This window comes from Neolamprologus brichardi, chromosome 19 (genome assembly GCF_056152115.1).
Source record: "Neolamprologus brichardi isolate AB-2024 chromosome 19, ASM5615211v1, whole genome shotgun sequence".
Classification (NCBI taxonomy): Eukaryota; Metazoa; Chordata; class Actinopteri; order Cichliformes; family Cichlidae; genus Neolamprologus; species Neolamprologus brichardi.
Genome location: NC_142122.1, coordinates 14,227,289 through 14,244,839, shown reverse-complemented (window position 1 = coordinate 14,244,839; position 17,551 = coordinate 14,227,289). Strand labels below are relative to the sequence as shown.

At 41.7% G+C, this 17,551-nt stretch overlaps 1 protein-coding gene across 2 annotated transcripts; it reads left to right on the top strand.

Moving 5' to 3' along the window:
• The first annotated feature begins 254 nt into the window (after positions 1–254).
• On the top strand, positions 255–17,467 carry ptpn21 (protein tyrosine phosphatase non-receptor type 21). 2 transcript variants are annotated; one of them, XM_006798449.3, is made up of 20 exons: positions 255–461; positions 1,143–1,444; positions 2,936–3,105; positions 3,463–3,560; positions 5,094–5,161; positions 5,251–5,321; positions 6,258–6,345; positions 6,432–6,520; positions 6,998–7,085; positions 7,319–7,398; positions 7,524–7,631; positions 8,359–8,419; positions 8,766–8,847; positions 8,940–10,462; positions 13,015–13,155; positions 14,281–14,496; positions 14,773–14,901; positions 14,992–15,226; positions 15,348–15,508; positions 15,626–17,467. In XM_006798449.3, the coding sequence occupies exons 2-20, from the start codon at positions 1,265–1,267 to the stop codon at positions 15,752–15,754; spliced, it is 3,717 nt and encodes a 1,238-aa protein (XP_006798512.1). In that variant the 5' UTR covers positions 255–461; positions 1,143–1,264; the 3' UTR covers positions 15,755–17,467. The 2 variants fall into 2 exon arrangements, with proteins under 2 accessions (XP_006798512.1, XP_006798513.1); XM_006798450.3 differs by lacking the exon at positions 7,524–7,631.
• Positions 17,468–17,551: the final 84 nt, after the last annotated feature.

The following is a 17,551-nucleotide window of genomic DNA, read 5'->3' as shown; positions in this document are numbered from 1 at the left end:
GCTCGGCATTCCAGCTGTCTGATGTCATCGCTCTGAAAACCTGCATGTATCCTTCCGCTCCAGAGGAACTACAATAGATTTTAAACAGTTTGCTTATGAAAATACACCTAACCAGCTAACTTGTATAAATGTTTAGTTGAGTTGGTGTTGATTTCAATGTAGTCCAGGAATGAATTGAAGGCTGATCAAACAAACGCCAAAGCAATAGCGCCGCGGATGAAGACCGAAACACTTGTTGCTCTTCTAATCCCAGGAAGCGAAACACGCTTGGAACTTGGAGTGAACACTTGGACCAAAAGGCATGGGGGCTCTGTTAGTTTGGATCCAGAACAAACTACAGACAAACAAACTGCCTGTTAATCTAATAGTTATCCAGTAAGCAGCAATCCATTGACTTTGGTGGTGGAATCCCTAAGGACTGACCAATAGTTGGACTACCAAGTTGCATCTGGTGGCTAACGGTAACGTTGATGTTTTTTTTCCCCAAAAAAATATTTACCGGGGGCGACGTCAGCTTCCCAAGGGTGTCGTCTATTTGCTGGAAGTTAGCGGGCTAGCGTAAACGCTAATTCCAAGCCAGTTGTAGTGAATGTAATGGATTTTCTTAAAGTGACTTAAAAGCAGCTAGATAGTACCAAAAATACCAAATATGTAGACCAAGCGTTTTAATTGTAGCAGTAAAGAAAGTCCAATTGTAACTATCAATAATTTGAAATATAATGGATGCATGGTTTATGATTTTGAAGTGCTTGCTTCTTATAGAATCGGTCGCACTTGTTGGTGTTTGGATCAGACTATTCGCCGGAAAGTGAATACTGTAGCCATAGGCGTAGTAAAATGACCATTATAGTTAGCAGTAAGTGCACAGGTCAGAGGGGACATCCGTAGGATTTGCCCTTTCTGCTGTGCCCAGATTGTTAAACAACTCAAGAGGTGGAGGAATTGTAACGTTACTGAGACCCAATTGCTGTCAAAATGAAGCATTAAGGGGATTACTTTACGGTACTCCCCGTGTTAGTCTAGTCTTAAGGGTAAGTATCGTAACATATTCTTTAGTGATGAGTAAGGCCACGCTCTTAAAGCTAGTTTTGGTTGTGGGTTTTGGATGCTCATCTGATTGATTTTTCCGTCTGACTTTTCAGACCTGTGTGCTAATGATGACCCCCCTGACTTGTTACATTATCACAACTTTCTGGACATCAAGGAGAATACTTCCTCTGGCCTGAGTGGAGACCCCCTCTCCACTGTTTAAGACGCCTGAAACATGCCCTTGCCGTTTGGCTTAAAACTCAAAAGGACTCGAAGGTATACTGTTTCAAGCAAGAGCTGTCTTGTCACACGGATTCAGCTTCTCAATGGAGAGTTTGTTGAGTTTACACTCTCAGTGGAGAGCACTGGACAGGAATGTTTGGAGGCAGTAGCCCAGAGACTCGAGTTAAGAGAGGTATGTAGGTGTTTTTCACGCAATACAAGTGCCGATTGTTCTCTCTTATATGGACTCTTTAAGACCTGCCATCTCAGCAACAAAGTATTTTTGTGACCATTGTCTGCTGGTCACATTCTTACTTGAAACTAGTAAGCAGAACAACAGAAACTATGATAACCAGTTTGTCATTGTCTACTCATATAATGTCATTTCCCATAATATTACCCAAGATGTAATGACTCAATCATTTCCCAGTTAAATGCTTTACATACACATATATGTAACTCACGTTGAGAAACATGAAAGATAATGTACTGAGGTTCATGTCCAAGTCTGGCATTTATTTAGCATGTTTGGTTAGTGATGCTAATGCAAGGCCTCCACCTTCATTTACTTTATGTCACATTGTTTGCTTTTTTAATGTTAGTAGAGTTACTAGGCGAATCATGTGGTGAACTAGTCAGTCTGTTAAACCACAAAAAAGCACAATTCACTGTTGCATTTCAACCTTGGATGTATCCGGGTTATTAGGTCCTGTATTTTGAATATAACTTTTTAGTATTGCTATAAAAACACATTTTTGTAATGTTTACACAGTGCTTACTCATAGACAGCAGCTATTGTCCAGTGTAAAATGCCAGTAAACACATTTCTAGTTGTTTTTTTCAGCTGCTCTCTTACCAGTGTTCATTGTGGGCTATTTGGATAGAGAGGGCAGCACAATCTAGAGAAGTCTTCGATTTTAGATTTATTTTAGATGATACATAACAGCTACATAAAAAGAACCAGACAATTCGTATTAATGTTCCTATTTTTTGAGAAAATTTCATTTCACTGATGACGTTAAATTAAAACAGAAAGACCTCGTGTCTCTAGTCTTATTTCTATATAAATAAGTTTTTAAGCTCCTCTGTTTTCATATTGGTAATTGTATAATTTAGCCTTTCTAGTTAATCGAAATCTGGCCTACGTGGGATGGTATAAGCGTTTCATTATTTTGCAAATTTATCTTGCTGTGCTTATAACAAAAATGGCAATCTTTCCATTGAGTAGTTTTCCTAAATGACTTTTAGCCAGTCTTCAAATTGTAATAGAACAAATTGTACTCACGTTTTACTGGATTTATTTCCCCATCATAAAGTAGTACTGCCATTAAGCATTTGCCTTCATTCGTTGTTCTATGCCGTGACCCACATATACACTGTGAAAGTGTCAAATGGAAATGTGTTCATAAATACGGTTTCTAAACATTTGTGGATATCACGCCAACATGGCCAGAATTTCAGACATTGCAACTTTGGATTTTAAGGTCTGTGTTATATTTATAAACAGGAGAAGACGTGCAGATTTACATTGGCACTGAGCTCTTAAGCGGTAACCTATTGGTCTAGTCTTTAATATGTAATATAAGTCTAAATGTGCCTGCCTGGATTACAGTTTACACTAGAATGGTTACTGTTTAATCTGTCCTCTTGCTTTTTTTTTCTTTTCTTTTTTTTTGCTTGTTAGATAACATACTTTAGCCTGTGGTACTTCAACAAGCAGAACCAGCAGAGATGGATTGACTTGGAGAAGCCACTGAAGAAGCAGCTGGACAAGTATGGGCTGGAGCCCACCGTTTACTTTGGAGTCGTGTTTTACATACCCAGTGTCACCCAACTGCAACAGGAGATCACAAGGTGATCAGTGGCAGGAAGTGTCTTTACAAAGCCACTGCCCTTTTTTCTCTTTTACTGTTTGTCGCTCAAGACTACCAGCAAGAAAGACCTTAGAGAATTTTAGACACAATTTAGTGCCGCCACATCAAGTATTAAAAAGTTGTACTGACTATCAGCTACAGTAGTTAAAACACTCTTACTTGATTGTACAGTTTTTTTGTTTTATTTATTTTTTGGCCATTAAAAATTGAGTGTTAATTTATCTGGTGCTGTATGCTAGATGTTTTGTAATTAATGATGTTATATCTGAAACATGAAGATAGTTCTTGTTTTGCTTGCCAGTCTTCTGCTCCTAACAGTTACTTCCTCTCTCTACAGATATCAGTATTACCTGCAACTGAAGAAAGATGTTTTAGAGGGCAGGATATCGTGCTCACTCGAACAAGCTATACGTTTGGCCAGCCTGGCAGTGCAAGGTATTGTGGATGTATTGTAGTTTGGTAAGTCCTGTGTTTCTTCTTGCCCTCACAGATGGCACAACGTGTTCAGTGTGGTGTCACATCTTCTGGTGCAAGCTGCTCTGTGTTGTTTCAGTTGTGCACATTGCATTTTTTGTTTTTGACCTGGTACAGTGCTGCTGATACTGCAGCCAGGAAGAAGACATGAGTATGTGTTCATGTCAGTTTTCACTACCAGTTTAATGATGGATGTGTCATTACAGAAGCATAGAAGTTACAGCATCAGCACTGGTACAGGACTGCTCCTCCTGTACCAGGAAAAAAAAAAGCAAGAGGACAGATTAAACATGAACCATTCTAGGACTGCTCCTCTTGTACCAGTGCTGATGCAGAGATTTTGTCACCTATTGTTCAGGAGAATACTGCAGTGAGTACTTGCACCTTCAGCTTTGGTATAAATGGGCCGTCTTAAGCTGTTGCGACGTTATTTTTGCGAGAAACACAACGAGCGCTGTGAATATAAAGGGGTCTCAAGTCTCAGGCAAAGAGATTGCAGGAGTTGTACTGGAAATGAGTTTTCATCAATTATTTCTGAAAAGAAGTCTAGTTTTCTTCCTAAAGCACAGCTAAAAAAAATTGAAATCAAGTTGCATACAGATTGTTGGGATTAATGGTACTTTTTTTTTTTTTTTAAATCTCAACATCTTGTTTTAGAGGTTTGCTCCTCACAGTAGTTTGTCAGAAACCTCTGTTCAGCTGTTTAACGGATAGATTATAAGAACATTTTTACAATTTTTGTAATATATATATATATATATCAGCACTGAAGAAGAACTCTACATCCTAAACAGATCTATGAAACTGATCAACAGTGAGTGAATTTGAACACTCTTTGCTTGAGTTTGAGCTCCTGTAACGTTCGCTCAGCTGGAAGAATCTCAGACAGTGCTGGCAAAGTTATATCAGGCGCTGCAGCTTACTTGCCTGGGTGTTACAGCATAGCTGTGCTGCTGAGATCACTTACTGCTGCAGCCATATTCAAATGCCTGACTAACATTCAATGTTTAGAAAAGCACACTGAATCTTCTTGCAGTTGCCCTTCATATTTAGTCAGTGCTTTGTTTGCAATGAAAACTTGTGCAGTGTGCCGCGAGTAAAGCTGTGTTGCTCCTGTTTTGTGTAACGTGCAGCAGAATTGGGAATGGAGGACAGTTGTAGCCTTTAAGCACAGCTGATGTCTGGGGAAAAAAAAGAAAAAGAAAAGCTGTTAATGTTGCCAGAAGGAAGCCTGAGGCTGTAACAGTTTAGGACCTCTACGTTATCAGACGCTGGCGGGCTAACAAACGAACATCTCCCCTTCTAAATTTAGTCCATCATGTCATCATACACTACAGCTTTCCAGAAGGCATTACACCGTTCTGCAAGTCCTGACTGTCTATTTTGAATTGTACTGCAAGCAGAAATAGACATAGGATTTATTAAGAGAGCCTTGGAGTCTGCTTTGCTACAAATGTCTGTACTTTATGCTCTATTGTTTCTTCTTGCCCACAGCTGACTTTGGAGACTTTAATCGATATGATTCCCAGGAATTCCTTCAGAAGTTTGAACTGTTCCCCATTGTAAGCATTCTCCACTTGTTCTCCATTAAATTCAGATGTTCTTTTGTGTGGATTGGATCGAACATGTTTCTGTCACTCTGTCTTTGCAGGACTGGATTCAGGATGAGCGAGTGCTGGAAGAGGCCATTCAGAAAGTGGCTCTTCTTTATCAGTCCTTCAAGTAAGCCAGATTTCAAAGTATCAGTCTACCCGGTCACACAAATGGCTAGCAGAGGAAACACACTGGCTCTGATTTGGTCTGTTCGGAGATTGTGGCTTTTGGTTCTTGGTCGTCTCTATTCAGAGTGGAATGTATAATGTAAACGTTTAAGGCAAATAACACATTTGTAACAACTGTAAACACAATTAATTTAACAAACTGTCATTCATCAGATCTTAATGACTATCTTTACCTCATGAGATTAAAAAAAATAAGTAAACAAATTATTAATGAAGCTGTGTCACTTCTACTTATAATGTCATTAACTTTTTAGTATCTCCTAGGAAACATGAGGTGATGAAAGTTTCAGAGGATGACAAACTGTTTTACACTCGAAGCCTTTCTGTTGATCCTTGACCATTTTACAAACTGGGGTTCCCTAAACATCTGACTGAGGATGCACAGTAAGGGGCTAAATGGCATTTATCTGAGATACAAACCTGACAACTCCTAACAACAGCTTTGTTGTTTCTCCTAACAACAAAGCTGTTGTTAGGAGAAAAAGACCTTTTAGTAGTGGTACGGAGGTGAGAGGTTGGGCACTGTCGCCACACGGCAAGAAGATCCTGAGTTTGAATCCACTGGGTGGCATGTTTGCATGTTCTTCCTATACCTGTGGGTACAATGGCTTCCTCCCACAGTCCAAAGATGTACAGGTTAGATTAACTTAAGCGTGAATGGTCATCAGTCTCCGTGTGTGTCCAGAGTGTGCCTGGCCTCATGCTTCATGAGAGCTGGGATTGGCTCCAACCCCACCGTCACACAGAAGTGGAGCAAATGCACAAGCAAATACATATAAAGTCTGTTTCGATTAATACACATCTCTTCCGATTAATATGTTTATATGAGTCACAGTACTGTTATCATTTTCTTGATATTTTTTAAAAATCTTTTCAGGGGTTTGCCAGTTCCAGAGGCAGAGATGTTGTACATGCAGGAGGTTGAGAAAATGGAGGGCTATGGCCAAGAAACCTTTCAAGCCAAGGTAGGTCTGTGAAAGCCACTGGATCATCACTGGATCCTTTAACAAGTATGACACTGGCTTACAAAATTCTCCTTTGGTCATAACAGGACAATACAGGTGCAGATGTTACCCTGGGTTCCTGCCTTGACGGCATCTTTGTCAAGCACAAAAGCGAGCGTCCGCTTGTTTTATACAGGTGAGCCTAGGGAAAATGATTGCAGTTATACCTAAAGAACTGAAATCTGATTTACTTCTAAGAATGGGTGGGGGGGGGAGAGTCTGACGCCCACACAACTCAATCTGGAAGACTGAGTTTTGTGGCACAGCTTACTTACAAGCTATTCTTGGTTAAGGTTGTTTCCTTAATGTTCTCCAGCCTTGAATATGGCTCAGGAGGTAGTGGGTCAAGTAGACTGTGATAGCTGATAAGGATGTTTGGGAATGTTATCTGTCAGTTTTGTGAGTATGTGAACATTAAAGTATTTAGCTATGTACCAGTATGAATTCTAGATGGCTTTTGATTGACTCCCACATATGCATGTTTTTAAAGCAGCCATGTCTGTAAAAACGCCCTGAGGTTTTGTGACCACCATGACATCATGTGTTGTTTTTTTTCCCTTTCTTCCCCCCTCCTTTCTTCCTCTGTGCCACTGTGCTTTAATTGGCTGTGTAGGTGGCATGATATTAACAACATGAGTCACAACAGGTCTTTCTTTGCCCTGGAGCTAGCCAACAGAGAAGAGAGTGTTCAGTATCAGACCGTGAGTAACTGCAGTGTCTTTTCCATCCCTAGTGACATTGCTATCTGTTATTGGATTTTGATAATTTGGAGATGGCCTTCATCATTAACCTTAGCATAGTGTGTGTGTGTGTGTGTGGCCATAAAATCACACTGACATTCCCAGGATTGCCTTTATTTGTCCATAAGTAAGCAAATACTAGTCCGTATCACATGTTTAGCCATCTAATTTTTGTTTTTCTTTCTCATGTGTAGGAAGACATGGAAACCTCCAAATATGTGTGCCGGATGTGTCTGGCCAGGCTCAAGTTTTATAAGATTAACATGAGTAGCCTGTGAGTGTTTTTTCTCTCCACCCGTCTACCCCAAGCTCCTGTCTCTTTGTTCATCGTTGTCTCATGCATGGGTGTCATCTTTGGTGTAGTCTCATGTCTGTACTCCTTTCCTCCTCTCTCTTCAGAGAGGAGTGTGACCCCCTGCCTTCTGAGGGCTCCCAGAAGTCCCTTCTCTTTCTATCCTTTCCTCGTTTTCCAATGCTCTCTCGTCCCTCTCTGCCTTCTAATAAGGGGTGAGGAACACAGTCAGCCAACGCCTACAGTATGCCTGCCAGACAAGTGCCATTATTCATTCCTTTCAGCTGCTTACCCAACAGTGCCACCACAAATACGCTTCCTGCATATTTGAAACGGGCCTTGGGTTTTGAACCACACAGTGATTCTTAATTCACGTGAAATACATTTTTAGACTTGAGTTACTACTTAAAGCCAGTACACAGGGATGCACATTTTATTGACTTTTAGATGAATTTCAGCATCTGTGAATCTAAAAGTAATGTAACTGAACTGCGTTGGGTTGAATCAAGGGACTGTTAAGAGTGTCAGAACTCTATACGTGTTGAGTAATGAGTCAGATACTTTCATGAGACGAAGAGCTTAGTCACGTTCTTTCACTTCTGTGTTGCATATTTTCAAGTCTAAAACAAGGTTAGACTGCATTTTATTTGGGCAGTGCGTTGTGTTGTTAAGAGAAAATCTAACTTCTGCTAAACTATCTTTAACAATTGGTAAATGAAAAGCAAATGAAAACATGACTCATCAAGCATGTACACTGGTGTGCTGGAGAAGAATAGCATGACATGTTTTATGGACTTAACCTGGTCTGCACCTTTCCAGGTGTGCCATATCAGTGTCCAAGAACAACATCAAGTATTGCAAAACACTTTTTTGTAACAGCAGTAGTGGGTAAGTTCATCTTTGCTGACTCACGTTTTGTTTTGGGGTTTTTTCCTCTGCTAGACAACCCCAGCCCACAGTTGTCAACCCAGTCAGACGGAGATCCTCTACTAGGGTGTCTCTGGTAATGCCCACACTCACTTAAAACACACAGATTTAAAAAGTTGCATCTTTGCTTTATTAAAAAAACAAACAAAGAAAATGTATTTAATTGGGGGGGGGGGGGGAATGCATACAGCTTACAACATGTAAAACAGTAGTTTATTTTGAAACGCCTCCTTAAGAAAAAGAATTCTGCATTTGTTTTTAATTGAAAAGTTGACAAATTTTTGCACTCTTTCTAGTGGCTATTGTTATAATGAATAATCATTGTTTAGAAGCAGTGTTTGATTCTTTGCTCCTTGGCAGCATTTGGCTCATATTAGCACTGATTAAATCCCTTTCTTTCTTTTTTCTTTTTTGATTTCCAGCCAAAGCCGCAGACCTACATGATGCCCCCTCCACAAATGCACTACAATGGCCATTTCACAGAGCCTTACACGTCATCACAGGGTAAACTCTTCTTCTTGTCTTTTTTGTTTTAGTTAAGTCTAAATGCTTAAACTGTTCTCTAGTTATAATGGGATTTTCTCACTTGCTCATAGACAACCTGTACATGAACAGTCAGAACGGTTTCTACTACCACTCTCAGACCAGCCTGGACTGCTCTCCTCTAGAATACAGTAGTGGAGGACGTTTACGTAATGGCAGCGTGTACAGTGCCCACAGTACCAGCTCCCTAACCAATCCCCAGCACTACCTTCAGCCTTCACCCATGTCCTCCAACCCCTCTATTACAAGCGACATAACCAGACCAGACTACGTCCCCTCTCACCGGCACAGCGCTCTCATCCCACCTTCCTACCGTGCCACTCCCGATTATGAGACAGTGATGCGTCAGAAGAGCCGAGGTGCAGGGGGAGGAATGGTTTTGTCTCAAGAGCACAGGCAAAGCCACTCTATGAGGAACCTAAATATTGGAAACTCCTATGCCTACAGTAGGCCAGACCCTCTAGTTTACAGCCAGCCAGAAATCAGGGGGGAGCATGGCGGGGCAGCTCAGCACCACCACTATCCCTTGCATTTGGGCTCCAGCTTCCACAGCCCTTCTCCATACCCCTACCCTACAGAGAGGCGATCTGTGGTGGGGGCAGTAAGTGTCCCAGAGCTCACAAATGTCCAGTTACAACAGGCACAAGAGTATCCAGCCCCCAACATCATGAAGACACACGTGTACCGATCGCCTCCACCTTACCCATACGCTCATCCTAGACCAGCTAACAGCACACCTGATCTATCACGTCACCTGTACGTCAGCAGCAGCAATCCAGACCTGATTATAACAAGGCGTGTGCACCACTCAGTCCAGACCTTTCAGGAGGACAGCCTGCCCGTGGCACACTCTTTGCAAGAGGTCTCAGAGCCTCTTTACAGCGGACCTCCACAAAGGCAGCAGTACCATGCTCAGAAACGTAACTCCATTGAGATTGCTGGGTTGGCGCAAAGTTTTGAGGGGATGAGGGTCAAAGAGCGCACGGCGTCTTCTTCAGCAGCTGAAATGGCCACACCTCCTCCAGTGCTGCATGGCGGGCGCTCTCAGGGATCCCAGCTGAATGTGTTTTTGGAACAAAAAAATCCAGAAGACAATGAAGACATTAAGGAAGATGTGCAGTACGGACATAAAAAGTCCCTTTCAGACGCCACCATGCTAGTTCACAGTAGCGGAGAAGAAGAGGACTTTGAGGATGACAGTGGACGTCACACACCGCTTTCTCAGGAGGCATTCGTTCCCGAGCAGCCGCCACAACAGCATCACAGTCTGACATCTCTCTCTTCCCTGACACCTCAGCAGCAGCAGACTCCGACAGAGCCTCCTCCTGCATATCCCATAGGCTCCTCTCTTGACCCCTCTATAACCAGCACCTTAACCTATAAGGTTCATACCTTGATCCATGAACATGAGCCACTGTACCTAGTATCAGAGTTACAGCAGCCCAGGATTATGCCTTCGGTTTCAGAGGGAGACTTGAGTGGTCAGGAGAAGCCGAGGCCCAAGAAAGACTTCAAGAAGAGGCCTGTGTCTGATGTTCCTCCTGGGAAGAAAGCAGTAGAAGGTTTACCTCCCGTGGTGAGTCTTGTTTCCAAATTTCCCTCGTTGTTCAGAGTATTTTAATAATATGCTGTTTCTTTTTTGATTTTGATTTTTTTTTTAACTGGGAGTTCTCCCAACCAGTCCACATGTGTTTTGTGGACTTGGAGACTTTTGTAGTATCCTGTGGGGATGCGTCATGAGTATGGACTGACTGCCCTGTTACTACAAGCCTATAACTGTTGCAGGAGCTTGGAGCCAGCAAATAAGTCAGACTCGTTCTCAATGCATGTAGGACTCCGCCAGGGCTGCCCTGGTCACGGATTCTGTTTATAATTTTTATACAGAACTTCTAGGTTTAGCCAAGTGGCAGAAAGCTTCCACTTTGATGGCCTCAGGATTTCACCTCTGCATTTGGCAGCTGATATGGTCCCACTGACTTCATCAGGTGGTGGCCTCCAGGTCACAATGGAGCCGAGCATAAAGTGGCAGGAATGAGAATCAGTCTGGAGAAATTACATCTCTCAGCTGGCTTGGGAACGTCTCGCTACTCCCTCACATTAGCTGGTGGAGGTGGCTGGTGAGAGGGATGGATGAATGGACCTACATTAACTATAATACATCAATGTATTTCTTTACAGTAGTAGCATAGCATGGTAGTGCTTTAATAAAAAAGTTGGAAAAGCACTCTTCCTGGGCTTTTCTTTTTTTGGTCATTGTTCCAGACCAATTTTCTTCTCACTCCACCTCGCTCCAAATTAGCTCTTTTGGTGCCTATAGCTTTAAAAGTATTGAAGCTGAAGCCACATATCTTTCAGCAAAAGGAGCGGCCAATGGGAGTACAGCACATGTATATGACCTGATTGATAGAAAAGACGTGAATTAAACATTCTAACTTTTTTTTTTAAACAGAGCCCTAATTACAGTAGTTGTTTGGAACTAACCCAAATGTTGATTTTGTCAGCAAACAAGAGAGTTATAAAAAAAAAAAAAAAATTTGATGCAGAGAAACGGCTTGGGAAATAGCTTGTAAGAGGTGGCTGGTTTAAAAATTAAACAGATCCCAGCTAATGGGCTGTGTTTGTGTCCCCATTTTATACTCTTCCCATAGTTTTATTGGGAACTCAACTGCATTAAAACACAGCAAATAGGAGCACAGAGCAGGAGAGAAACAAACATCTAAAGGGCCGAGGGGAAAACAAGCCAGCTGAGTTTGGCTTGTTCTGAAGCACGAAAGGCGACATGAAAACCAGTGACCCAACCCAGTCCTTGTTTATTGGATTCAGATCGGTTTTAAAGTTTCCACAATTTCTGATTATCCCCCAGGGTTATAATTACGACATAGCTCTGGCCTGTGGGAGTACAATCGGAGCTAATGTAATGTTAGCCACAAGTATTTCACTGTTGTTGTGGTGACATTGCCCTCAAAAAATCAAAGTAATCTGCTGGGTCTTCAGTGCCTCAGATGGCAGAATCGCATAAAGATACTTGTGTTCGCACTTACAAGAAAGAACAGAGCATTTGCTCATAGCTCAGACATTTTAGAGCTCGCAGAAGCATCTTTTGCAAGAAGATAATAATGGCAGGCTGCAAGGCTGCTGCCTGAGGTTGGAAGGTGTGTCCGGATAGCCATAATTGTATAGCTGTGACACACAGCCTTATATAAGCCCTGATGGCATGTTTACAGGCAAAGTTCCTGAATATGGGCTGTGTGCATTTCTGTGTATCAAGTGTTTTGATACTTGCATGGTATTTAAATAGCTCCTAGACCCACGTAATGATCGACAAAGACATGGTAATATCATTTTCTACAATATGCAGTTATTTTAGGTTTATTTGTTATTTATTTTAGACATTTAATTTTGTTGTGTATTGCTTCATTTTTAACAACATTGTCATAATTTCACAATGATGTACAAATTACTAGCAAGAAAACAAGTTTTTACGTGGCACTAGCTTGGTTTGTCTGAGACGAGGGTTGTCTTTTGGGGTTTTTTTCCTGTGTTGGTGTTCCTATAATAATTACCTACACATAAAACTGGTTTTACTGTATACCTAATGACTTGTTACTGTCGCTAAGCGCACTATGTATTTATGGTGAATACATTCGAAAGCAAAGTGGTTTGGAGTCGTGCAGTTGCAGCAGACTGTAATGTAAGACTGTAATGACAGTGAAGACGTAGTCACCTGTCAATAATCACCAATAAGGGAAAAACATACAAGATTTTCTTTCTTGAATCGTCAGTGTGATTGCCAGTAGTACAAGCCTAAGTCTGTTTCTGTCTTGGCCGGTTGCTGCACTGTTAATGTCAGAAAACAAAAACTGCTTTCTCTGTAACCTGATGCCTCTGCCCCACATCAACATCACATGAGTGCACATCCTGAAAGAATTAGAAGTTTCAGTGGCCAGCAAGTAATGACGCAAACGTATTTGAAAAGAATGCGGTCGGTCTACCTTGGTAAACCAGATAGGTGACATTCCTCTAGAAACGCCCAGCAAGGCTGCGTTGTCCCCGCCTCTTGTCCGTCTATTCTCTGGGGTTCACTGTCATTCTCGCTCCTTCTCTGTCACCACTTTAACGTCTTTCTAGGGCATGAAAAAAGGAGCCAAGTCAGAGGTGAAGAAGATGGGCCCTCTGAAAGTTGCCCACCTCAATGGCCTGTCCATATCCAGGCAGCCAGTCCACAGCGAGATTAAGGATGAGCCTGAACGAGCCTCGAATGATGAAAGGGTATGGCATCTAAAAATGTTTGAATTCGTGAGTGATTTTCTGTGTAAATGGGATGCGTTTAAGCTTTATGCACTTAGTTTAGACTCTTGGAGGACTTTTTATGGAGGGTATGTGTTTTTGTTCAGAGCTTTGAAACACAACTGAACTTGTAAGGATGGCTAATCTTTATGGTTGTTGTGCTAATAGTGAAAGTAAACCCAAAAAGTTGGGACACTAAATAAATGCAGAATGATTTGCATATCCCATAAACCCATATTTTATTCACAATGGAACATAAAAAACATCAAATGAGAAAAAGAAAATGTTTTGAATTTGATGGCAGCAATGTGAGTCAAAAAGGCAGGGACAGGGTCATTTTTACTACTGTGTAGCATCTCCTCTTCTTCAAAAACAGTCTGTAAGTGTCTGAAGAACTGAGGAGACCAGCTGCTGGACTTTTGGGAGACGAATGTTGTCTTTTATCTTCTAGCTGCTGAACAGGTCTTCTCTGTCATATTTTTCATTGATGCCGTGATGTCAGATGTTTTTAGTTGGTGAAATATCTGGACTACAGGCAGGCTAGATCAGCTCCTTCTACCACGAAGCCAGGCTACTGTAAAAGATGCAGTATGCATATGCCTTTCAGCATTTATGCTGGCTTTCTAGAAATATTCAAGATGCCATTTTTATAGGCACTAATGCAGCTACTTGTCATCAGAGATGCAGACTTTTGAACTGAGTGCTAATAACAAGCATGATGGCCTCTTTCCTCCTTAGTCTGGAGGACATGATGTGAAAAACAGACTTTGCATTTTCAATTAGTCTGTGAAAATGAGCTTTGTCCCAGAACAGACAGTGATGGTTGTGGATTATGATTACACATCACTTCTTTGAATTTGTGGGAGACACGGTGAACTCTGTTCAGGCACTAATTTCTGGATGTGTTCCTGAGCCTATGCAGCACCACCCGAGTGTAACCACAGACTAGACATCCAGTATTGATTTTACAGTCATTGTTGTGACCTGTTTGTTAAAATAATGCATTTTCTCAGTTTAAGCATTTGATATATTTTCACTTCCGTGCAAAATATCTTCTTTGACAGCATTGTCCATGACAGTGACATATTTTCCGTTTGCATTTGTCAGTGCAAAGTGTTGGAGCAGCACATGGAGAAGGGTGAAGTGTTGAAGGAGTACGAGAGCATCCCAAAACGTCCAAAAGGGGAGTACACGATCGCCCAGCTGCCAGAAAGCGGAGACAGAAACCGCTTCCAAGACGTCCTGCCTTATGACGATACCCGAGTGGAGCTGGTTCCCACTAAAGAGAACAACACGGGCTACATCAATGCATCACACATTAGAGTAAGTTGTTTTGGGGATGTATGTACATACATTTGCAAACCAGATAACTAGAAATATTGTGCAAATACTCCCTCAGATTTCTGCGACTATTAAATTTTAGTCGTGCTTAATGGTTTGTGGTAAGGCTGCGTGTTAGTCACCTTTACTTCCTCTTTCTGGAATTTCAGGCATGACAACATAACATCTTCCATAGATGAATAATATTTTCTGCTGCACTGGCTCTCCCTTTTTAAAAGAAATGACTGAGAATGCTCCTTATGTCTTATTTCTCATTAGATGACAGTAGGTGGGCAGGAGTGGAATTACATTGCCTCGCAGGGTCCCATGACGCACACATGTCAGGATTTCTGGCAGATGGTGTGGGAACAGGGTGTCTCCATCATTGCCATGGTCACTGCCGAAGAGGTACGTTGATTTAATTTTAAACCCCTTCATATTTTTTTCCCTCCCTGTCTCTATGTGCACTGACATATGCGCATCATCTCCTTCGTTCAGGAGAGCGGTCGAGAAAAGAGCTTTAGATACTGGCCCCGACTTGGCTCCCGGCACAACACAGTGACGTACGGGCGCTTCAAGATCACCACGCGGTTCCGCACAGAGTCCGGCTGCTACGCCACCACTGGGCTAAAGATCAAACACCTCCTGACGCAACAAGAGAGGACTGTCTGGCACCTGCAGTATACAGACTGGCCTGACCACGGCTGTCCCGAGGACTTCAAAGGCTTCCTCAGTGAGTGGATCAGTATCAGTTTATAATCAGATCTTTACCTTTTGAGCCTAATAACCTCTGCTACATTCAGGTTTCCAGAAATGTAGTTAAATATAAAGTTTGCGTTCTCATCTTTCTCCAGCCTACTTGGAGGAGATCCAGTCTGTGAGAAGACACACGAATAGCATCAGTGACCCAAAGAACTCCAACCAGCCTGTGCTGGTGCACTGCAGCGCAGGAGTGGGTCGGACTGGAGTTGTCATCCTGTCTGAGATCATGATAGCGTGTCTAGAGCACAATGAGGTAATTTTCTTACCCTAATGAAGGGTTTTTTTTGTTTGTTTTGTTTTTTAAGTGATTTTTTTGGGGGTTTGTGTGTATTATCTTTGTATTATCAAAAATGAATATTTTCTCTTTCAGCCATTGGATGTTCCCAAGCACCTGTTGGCGCTACGCAATCAGAGGATGCTGATGGTTCAGACCTTGTCCCAGTACAGCTTCGTGTACAGGGTCCTCATCCAGTACCTTCGCAACTCCCGGCTGATCTGACCACGGGCATCAGCACAGATGATTGCAGTGGATTTTGCTCCACAGTTGTGCCAAACTGCAGTGCAGTGATGCAGATGTTTGAATCTGTTCTGAAAGGTGGCTGCTTACATTCTGTTCTGGCCGTGTATTAGAGCCGGCAAGCCGGGAGGTGCCGATTGTTGAGATGTGCAAGACGCTGTGCCACATGAAGGGGCACAAAGACTTGTGACCTGTCTCTAAACAGTATTATATATTATTTCTTACATATATTGGCTACTTTATAAAGCCCAGCACTTTCAGAGTACCATGCTGTACATAAAGAACCAATATTAAGCTGCATTAAAAAATTCTTTTAGATATCTATCAAAAATCATTGGTTGATTTTTAACTTGCCTAAGAACACTTTTATTGTCAGTATGTTTTGAATTGCTGTTGCTTTATTAATTCCGATAATGAAGGATTTATTTTTTTTAAGTTTGGAAAAGCTTGGAAAATGTGTTTGATATGAAATCCATGGATTTAAACTTTATTTAGTGACCTCTGCTGGTGCAGACGGAAGGATGCCAATTCATGCAATAAACACAGATATGGCTGTGTGATTTAGTGTAGTCATCTGTATTATTAATAGTACTTTTTTTTTTTTTTAAAGACGCCATACCTGCCCAACATTTGTTTACTGAACCAATAAACCTGCTGAAAGAGGCGTGGGAAGTGATGAAAAAAAAAGAAAACACGCACTGGACTGATCAAAGTAGAAATTTGCTGCATGGGTTTAAAAAGCAAAAATAAATGCTGGGTTTAGAGTAAAACTGGAAAATCAGTTTTTATCTTAAACTGAAGATGAAGTGTTATGTTTCTGCGCTGTAATGCTGGCGGGCCTCCGTAGCTTGGTAAAATATGAAGGAGTGCAGTGATGCCTTCAGAAACACGAGGGTTGCAAACATTAATAAATTCAGCTCATCCCTGATATCATGACAGCAGCGTCTTTGTTTCAATGAAGGGCATAAAACTAAAAAAAAAGAGGAGGTGGTGTTGCAACAGTGTTACCATAAGAGTGCATGCAGTGTGTTGAGTTTTGCATCACCTCTGCTGGCCATGGTGCTCGGTTTGAAGTGCAAACTTGTATGGATGTTGTATCTCTTGTTTCAGTATTCTGGCTGCCACACTTGTCCCGACTCCATAGAGAAATGTCACTCTGTAGATACACTTCCTGCTTCCACAAATGGCTGCCAGACTGTTAATGAACACTTGTGCAGTCATATTAAACCGGAGTTGGGTTTAGCTGCTCTGCTGCAGCTGTGAGTTGCATCCAGATCCATTTTTTTCCCTGTGCAGAACAAAATTGTTCTGGATGCCAAAGTAATACTAGTTTTACTGACCTGATGTTCGGGGGATTTTTTGCATCAAAGGAACATGTTACTCAACAGGAGGGGGTGAAATGTTGCTGAGATTTATTAAGTGGAACTTTTTGGGAGGGGGGGGGGCACCATAATTTCCTTCTGATTGTTTGGTTTTGGCAGAAAGACGGAGTCTTAGTTTGGAGACTGAAAATATGGCGTAAGCGTTTTGTCCATGTACAGGTTGTTCATAATGTACACAATGTAAAAGTGTGCTTTGATGAATATTGGTTGTTGTACAAACTGTATCTATTGAACTTAACTTGGTATGCTATTGGACAAAAACAAAAAAAGTGTAGAAATTATTTTCAGCCAAGAATAAAAACTTGGAAATAAACTGTCGTCTGTAGCTTCAATTTATGTGAGTCCATGCTGCCACCTTGTGGTAGAAATGTGCTATACCACTTCTGCTGTTTTTTAA